Source organism: Phocoena phocoena, chromosome 6 (genome assembly GCF_963924675.1).
Source record: "Phocoena phocoena chromosome 6, mPhoPho1.1, whole genome shotgun sequence".
Taxonomy (NCBI): domain Eukaryota; kingdom Metazoa; phylum Chordata; class Mammalia; order Artiodactyla; family Phocoenidae; genus Phocoena; species Phocoena phocoena.
This window is the reverse complement of record NC_089224.1, coordinates 34,258,595-34,266,826: the sequence shown is the minus strand read 5'-3', so window position 1 is coordinate 34,266,826 and position 8,232 is coordinate 34,258,595. Positions and strand designations below refer to the sequence as shown.

General features: G+C 50.4%; 1 protein-coding gene across 1 annotated transcript; it reads right to left on the bottom strand.

Moving 5' to 3' along the window:
* Positions 1 to 320: 320 nt before the first annotated feature.
* On the bottom strand, positions 321 to 6,484 carry LOC136125024 (protein SPATA31F1-like). Its single transcript, XM_065879875.1, is given in 6 exon segments — positions 321 to 1,914; positions 1,916 to 3,246; positions 3,248 to 4,082; positions 5,110 to 5,170; positions 5,718 to 5,763; positions 6,341 to 6,484. Coding segments are annotated over 6 exon segments (4,011 nt in total).
* Between the last annotated feature and the right edge of the window lie 1,748 nt (positions 6,485 to 8,232).

The window sequence follows — 8,232 nt, the reverse complement described above, 5'->3', positions numbered from 1 at the left end:
AAGCCTGACCTTTACCTTCAGTGTACCTTAGACAAGGGCCTTCCTTCTCTGCTCCAGTTCCTTTATCCACAGTCCGGGGAGGGGGTGTTGTTGTGTGGAGTGCGACCCAGCTTAAGTGTGAGTTAAAACTCCTTCCCTAGATAAGAAGGACATTTACCTCCCTTATGCCTTCCCTGAACACACCACAGTAGAGAGGAGGAGCAGACAGACACCTCTCTGCTTAGAGATATAGAATATATTTTGGGTGGCATTCTGCCCTCCTGTACATTAATGAAAATGGCAGTAGCAGTCCTCTTCAAGGGATGCAGACGTTGAGGAGACTACAGAGTCTTTCGAATGCGCTGGGTCTTCTTGAGCAGACCAATGTTTCCATCTGAGGTGAGAGGTGAGAGTGAGGGTGGGTCCCCTGGTTGGATGGCACAAGCCACTTGAGGACAGTGCCGAGGGCAGCGGCGGGGGATGCCCAGGACTGAGGCAGAGTGGAGTTGATGGGAGTGGGAGCGGTGCCGGAGCTTACTGTCTGGGGAATGGGGACCATCCAAGAAGGTCAGGCCCACCTGCTTCTCAGTAGGCAGAAATTGGGCCTTTGGGTCCCCTCTTGTCTTCTCTGTCTTAGTTCGCCCCTTGGGACTTTTGGCTGGAGCCAGGCTCTTTGTTACATTTTCTTTTCTTGTGTTAGCCACTTTCTCACATGTAGAGGACATGGATTCCTCATGCCCTTTGCCTTTGGTTTTGGGGTTAATACAGTGTAGAAAAGATTTCATCTTATTTCTCAAGCCAGATTCTGGAAGGCTGGGCCTCTTGCGAGTATAGCCTGGCATCACCTGCCCCTGCAAAACCTGACCTTGTAAAGTTTGGCCCTGCAATGGCTTACCCGGAGTGAGTTGGCCCAGGAAAGGCTGGCCCTATGATGCCTGGGGCACCACAGGCTGGACATTCTCAGGAACCCTTGCTGGTTTGAGGATGACATTGAGCTTGGCTTGACTGTCTTGCAGGTCATTCTTCTCAGAGTCTTTCCCCCCAGGGACTCCAGGAGGTATCTCTGGGAATTTAAGCTGAGGGTGATGCTGGGGACTGTGCTGACAGGGAGCACCAAGGTGATAGCGATGTCTCTGTTGCCAGGGGCTGCAGGGTGTCTTGTTCAGAAGCATCCCTTCTGGTCTCTGGGCTTCAGCAGAGTGGCTTTTTTCTCTTGTGGAGGAGACTGCAAACCCGGCATCTCCTTCTCCGTGGTCCCCTGCCATTTTGGGTTTGCCTGGCTCCTCTCTCTTTTCTGCCAGTGTGGGGTCTTGGGCTGAGTCCTTGCTCTTGTCAGGGCTTTGGGGCTCCTCTAGGCTGGGGTTGTTCACACTGGCCTCCAGCTGAACACAAAGCACCTGGGTCTCTGTCATGTCCCCACTGGGTTATGAGATCTTGGAGGCCCAGTTGTGTTGCTTCTGTTTCTGATGCACTGCCTTTAACTCAGTGGCCAGTTGTTGTTTGAGGTGGAGCCATTCTGGATCCAGGGCACGTGGCATATCTGGTGGGATGGGGAGTTCCTGGAGCAGTGTTTATCCGTGGTTGTTTAGACTCCCAAGAGACTCCTGTGTCCATATGTTCTCTGGCATTGCTACAGTTTGTTCCCTGGACTCCCTTGCCTTTAGGGGAATTCCCAATTGTGTCTCTAGGATCTTCTTTCTCAGATGGAAATTTAGTCTGGCCAAGATGGGTTCCCCGAGTGAGTAGGGCTTCGCAGGCTCTGTCTGGCTTTTTAGAGGCACCATCTTGATTATTCCTTCCATCTGCACTTCAGCCTGGAATTCACCTGCAATGTCTGCACAAGTCTCGTTGGCATCTTGAAAGCCTGGCCCAGGACTTAGACCCTGCTCTTCAGGTAAGGTCATCTGAGTCAGAGGTTCTACTGGAATTCGACAGGCCAGGCACCATCTCTGTTTTCATAGCTTGGGAAGTTATTGCTGGGGCCATGGCCATGGAGAGAGCCACATAATAAAGAACAGGCATCCCTGACAAGAAGGCCAGATACTTGTGCCGTAAAGTTGTCTCCAGTTTTTCAATGGCTCCCTCGGACAGGGCTTGGGGCAGCTTAGGATGTTCAGTGTTAGCATCTGGTGAGGCTTGCTGCTGCTGGTCAAGGGCTGTTGGCATCCAGGGTGTAATTTTCTGTTGTTCTAGGGGCTTGCTTTCTGGGGTGCAGGTAAAGGGAGCCAATTCCAGGACCCCAGGAATTCTGCACTCCCAGGAGACACATACACAGACAGGAACCTTGCCCTGGTGAATCTGCCCACATTTGGAGTCGATGTGGCTCTGCAATATTGCCTTGGCCTGGTCAGACAAGTGCGGCATAGGGACTGACACTGGGTCCTTGATGGCTGGGAATGGGTTGCCAACGCCAATGCCCTCTAGAGCTGTAGGGTGGGGGACGTTCACATTGTCTAGGGCTGTGCTGCTCCAGGAGAGAGTCTGCTCGTCAGCAGGGGACCGGAGCAAATGGATGGACTGCTGGATCTTCTGGGGCAGGCCCCAGCGATGGTGAATCAACTGTCACTGGAGGTGGAATTCCAGCAGCCTCCTGGCATGCTCTGGGAACAAGAGTAGTTCTCTTGTGAGGACTGAGATGGGCTGCCCTGGCCAGGAAGTTGTCACAGTCTCAGAAGATTGGGCTTTGTCACAGGGCTTATACTGCATGGGGCTCTGGGTGTGCTGATTTCTCTGGAAAACATCTGGCAAGCCCCACTGAAGCTGGAGCTGCCTCTGCAGCAGGTGCCACTCCAAGGCTTCACACTCATCCAGGGTCAGAAACGGGATATTGATCTGAGCTTGTTGGTGCTCAGGTGGAGCAATCCAATTTGGGGAAGATGGAGAAGAGGGTGGAGCTGACTGGAGTGGAGTTTTAGGCATCAGAGGGAGGAAGCAGAGCTCCTTGAAGAGAAAAGGATGCTTCAAGGGGGGCTTGGACATGCTCCCATTCATGGAGAGGCCTTGAGAACCCAAGAAAGTGTCAACCTGGGACTCACTGTGCAGAGAAGGGAGGCCACAGAATAGCTGGCTATATTTCGGCTGCATATGGCCCACTGAGTCGTTAGCCTGTTGCCCAGGCATTAGATAAAGGCCACTTAATTCTTTAAGGGCTGGAGAGGGCAAGGCTAGAGCCACATTGTCTGGGATTTGCTGGTAGTAGTGTCTTTGTTCTGGGTCCATAATGGACCACTTAGAAACCCAGAAGGCCTGGCTGGGCTGGCCGGCCGGCCATACGTGAACCCCAGTTCTGGTATGAAACGGTCCCAAATTTCTCAATAGAGAACTGAGAAGTATCATTCTGGATGAAAGAGACTGGTTGGTTATGTACAGGGTGGTAAAATAATGGCGGATCTGGTATAAGCTGCCTCAGGGACTCTTCCACACGTCTGGGGAGCCCCCACCTCTGGAAGTGCATCAGTCCTTTTACATGTACCTCAAGAAGCCTCCGGACTTCAGTACTGAGGAATAACAGGTGGGCAGAGAGGACAGTGACCATATGTAAGGCCATAGCATGTGTCAGGGCTGTGATTTCTCGGTTCAGGGTCCGCAGAGAGACTTGAGAATTCAAGGGCTGCTGGCCTTGGTTCCCATAGAGAAGGTTGGGGTTGCTTTGCATCATCTCCTGCAGGTTCACTGAAACCTTAGGTTCCTCAAACCTTGAAGAAAACATAGTCTCTGGGCCCCTGGGCACCTCTGGTACTTGAAATCCCTGCCTTAGCTTGAGGTGTTCAGCCCAGTAATCACGGATGCTAGCTGCGCCTGTTGACCGGGCAGATGACTGGGTTAAGGATTTCTCCGACACTGTGAGGATTGCAGATGGAAGTGAAAGGTCTTTGGAGTGTGGGGAACGATGCTCCAGACTCTGCTCAGAAGACACTTTAGACGCAGACAAAATCTCTAGGTAAGAGCAGCCCTGTGACGGCCTCCTTGAAGTGGGGGAGATCAGGGTGTTCTCACCCACCACCACCTGCTGAATCTCCAGAGCCATGACATCGCAGGTTTGGCAGCAGGAATCTGCACACAGGAGCTGCCGCATGCTCCCCTCCTGAGGAAGCCAGCCCCGGCTGGGAGGGAAACATTGCAACTGTTTGTTACTGATGGAGTGACATCTGCCTCTTCGCAAGTGTGTGGCCTGGAGATTGTGCCTGCCCTCCCCTAGTCCTGTAAACCCTGAGGCCTGCATCCGCTGGGTGTTTACTCATGTACTTTTTTTTTTTTTTTTTCCTAGGGAAATGCCATTTGGCAAGTTATGGTGGGCTGGGCTGAGGGCCTGGGGCTTATTGGCCGAGGTCTCAGACAACAGCTGGGAACACAGGGCCTTGAGAGACTGGGAGGTGGGTGAGTTCCCTGCTGACCTGTGTTGAGAAGCTGAACTAGGAGAAGGAACCAGGTAGATGGGGGAGCCAATGGTTAGCCGATGGGGCGGCACCAGGAACATCACCAGGTAGAACCTGGAGTCATTCTCTTTTGGGGCTTAGGCCGCAGCCTGACATTCAGTATTTCTAAACTGTAGAAAAGGAGATCCTTTTGGGAATTCTGTGTTCTGGGAATTAAAGGGTGTACACAACATCTCTTGAGAGTCCATCCCCATTCTCTAGAGATCTAGAGAAGAAGGGTATAATATATGACAAGCTCCTGTCTGAGGGCTGTCCCAGGAACTGGCCCCGCTGAAGACAGAACCAGAGGAGGTAATGTCAGCAGGGTCCAGGGGGCTGCCCTTGAAAGGGTGTAGTTGTAAAGAGAATATGAAAATGATGACAGTTATTCACTCAATTATCCATCCTCCTGACTGTAAAACTTGTCTTGTGGCTGAGTGCAAACCCATGTAGAGTCTTTTATGAACTATGCACTAGTGAAATTCTGAATTCCAGGGCCACTGTGAGCCTAGCACAGAGCAGAACTAGGAAACTCCTCTCTCCTGAAATATCTGATCCCCCTCTGCCCTGGCAACGCTCTCAACCAGTGCTCCAGGCTCCACTGTCTGGCTCCCTCTCAGCCACTATCCTTCTCCCCAACCCTGCCCCAGGCCAAGCAGAGAAATGATCACAGACCAGGCTGGGAGTTGGGAGACTGCAAAGAGCAGGAGATCACCTTCTTATGACAGAGAGCAGCTCCCACGGCTTTCCAGCTTCTTCCCGGGAAAGTCTCCTAGCTGAGAAACCAGGAGACAGTGTTACATGGAGCAGGAGTGGACCCAGGGACATCCTATAGGAAGCTGAAGGCCTCTGAATGAGAGGAGACCGCAAACCCCAACAGTTAGTGCTGTGAGGCACGTCTGTGTACCACTCAACCAGGTATGGTGTGCTCTCCTGGACCTGCTGTCATTTGATCTTCACAACTACACTGTGAGTGAGGCAGGATCATCAGATGCCCATTTCATGGTAACAAGACTGAAAGATGAAGTGACTTCCACAGGGAAGTGGAAACTAGTAAACATAAAACTAGTAAATGACACAATTAAGGACTTCTTCCCTGCTTCCTCACTCTTCATTCCCAGGGGTAAGGTAGAGAATTTTGGAACATTCCCAACTCTGATTTCCCACCCAAAACAGTTTTCTGGCAGATTTTGTCAACTTGGAGAACTGAAGCCTTCAGTGGTTAGAGCACCTGGCTCCTGGCACCGGGGGTCATCGAGGGACAGGGTTAATGGGAATCTCACCCACAGTGGAGGGGAGTCAGAGCAGAGACTGGGACTTTACCTCTTGATGCTGCATCTCTCGCCCTTTGTCAGACTTTTCGGTGACGCTTAAAGGTCAAAGAGAATGTGAAGCTGGGACACGATTTTCTTTTTCATGTCTAAAGTGAAACAAAGGAAATATACATTTCCCAGTCTGTTTCTGTGTATCTGTCTGTATGTTATACACTGTCCTATATTGCCTTCCTGTACTCCACCCTTTCACCTGAATATTTCATTTTTCTATTTATTGTGTGCTTACTTCAGGGCTCTCCACATTCCATACCTCCTGTCCCCTTTCCCAGGACAATATTTTCAGGGGATTTAGTGTGACACAGGAGGAATAATGGAACTGATTAAATGGTTAGTGGTTCTCAGCCAAGGGCTTTTGCTTACTAAGTCCACCAATCAGAAAAATCCCCCATTTTGGGAGGTCAGAAGAGATCCAGTGAGGTAGATTCCATTTTACCTAGGACTCAACCCAAGCCAGATAGAGAGGTTCTTGATTTTTCAATTAGAGTACACTGCAGGGATGGCCTGGCAAAGAATTATTTCTAGGCTCTGAGAAAGAGAATTACTATAAAGAGTAATTGAATGTATCTTATCTGAGGCTTGATTAGTTCAGCCATGGTCATAGTGTTTCCCTACCAGGCAGCAGCTCCTTTTAGGTTCCAGTGTTAATCCATGGTAACTCTTTTTCACTTGCCAGATAATTAGGATAATAACGAAGATGGAGCCATAGGTATATAAGGGATACCCCAAATCCCACAGAACAGAAGTCAGGCTCAGCATGGTCTAAACCTCATTAGCATAAGGAGACCAACCATCCCTATATGTAGGCATTCAGGGTCCTGGTGCCTGATGACTCCCAGTGCTATGCCTTGTGGCCTCCGCCTCACAGATGACAGAACCAGGCCACCAGACTGTATTACAAAGCCCTCCTGTTTCACAAGGCAGGTGTGGTGTCAAAGACCTTTACCTGTCTAGGGAAGCTCACTGGTGATTCAGCCTGTAGATGAGGGTGTCTGGTTGTCTGTAAGGACTGAAGGCGCTGCTCACAGGCAGTGTCTGTGCTCCCACTTTGTCTTCATTCTCCACACCCTCCACCAGCCTGACAGCTCGGCTCTTCCTTCGCAACAGTTGTCTGGTCACCCATCCCCCGAAAACTGAGGAAGAGTGGCTGGGACAGAGGAAGCTCTATAAACTCCTCCACCTGTACTGGAAATATATGTGCGAAGCACACATGAGTTTAGGGACAGCAGAGTCTGGTATGGCTCGGGAATGGAGAACTTTGATGTTACAGCAGTGGGTGATGGGAAACCAGAGGTGCATGAAGGGGACCATAGTTGATGTGGCAGGGAAAGGCCAAGGTGGCAGCATCTTTAAATTTAAATATGTGGCGGAAGGGAAGCCTCTATTCTGTGTGGTGGGAAGAGAATGTAAACACTGCCTTCAATGGAGGCACATGAATCTGGGTCACTTCTGGAGGACTATCCAAAGTTTTGTGTTCCAAAGCACCTCTACCCATGTGACAGCATTCCACTTGCTCAGGAAGATGACTTCCTACAGAGATAAGTGGCCACTTCCAACTAAGGATATATGCTCTGTATCTACTCTGGATATATGCTGTTTACCTGAGGAGTTTGTTTTTTTTTAAACCTGGATTTTGCTAACTTTTAGGAATGACAGGTGTTTTCCAACCAGCCCCAGGATCCATCACTCCTACACCTCGACTATTGATTTAGACATTATGTTACCTGCTTGGCTGTCTGTGGATATCGTGATATGACTCCAATATCTCAAAATTTCTGAATTTCCTTGAGAGTCTTTCCCTGGTAAAAGTGGTCTCCTAGCCAAAAAATTCTTGGCCTCAGTATCTCTGAAGTTACTACTTGGTCCTTCCTCCAGCATCCAGTCCTTCACCCATCTGGCATGGTGAGCCATCAATCTGTGCTTAGTCCTAAGCTGGGCAGTGTCAAGGGTACAAAGATATTTTAGTCATGTTGCCTTCCTACTTTCAAGAGGCTTCACTATCTGGTTTCCAAAAGAAGACTAATCCACACAAACTAAGAGCCAGCAATGGAATTATTTATTCAGTTGTGAGGCCCAGGTCACAAACATCCCATTCTTTTTTTTTTTGCGGTACGTGGGCCTCTCACTGTTGTGGCCTCTCCCATTGCGGAGCACAGGCTCCGGACGCGCAGGCTCAGCGGCCATGGCTCACGGGCCCAGCCGCTCTGCGGCATGTGGGATCTTCTGGGACCGGGACACGAACCCGTGTCCCCTGCATCGGCAGGCGGACTCTCAACCACTGCGCCACCAGGGAAGCCCAACATCCCATTCTTGAGGGGAAAAAGCATCGATGGATGGTCAGAGAAGGCTCCTGGGTGGAGAGACATTGGAGTTGAATGTCTAAGGGCAGGCTGTGGGTGAAAGGAGTGTGTGTAGGAGAGAAACTTACCAGTAGATGCATGGGCCATGGAGTTCATTTGTCAGTAAGAAATGCAATCTACCTCTAGCAGAGGTGCAGGTGGGTGGAC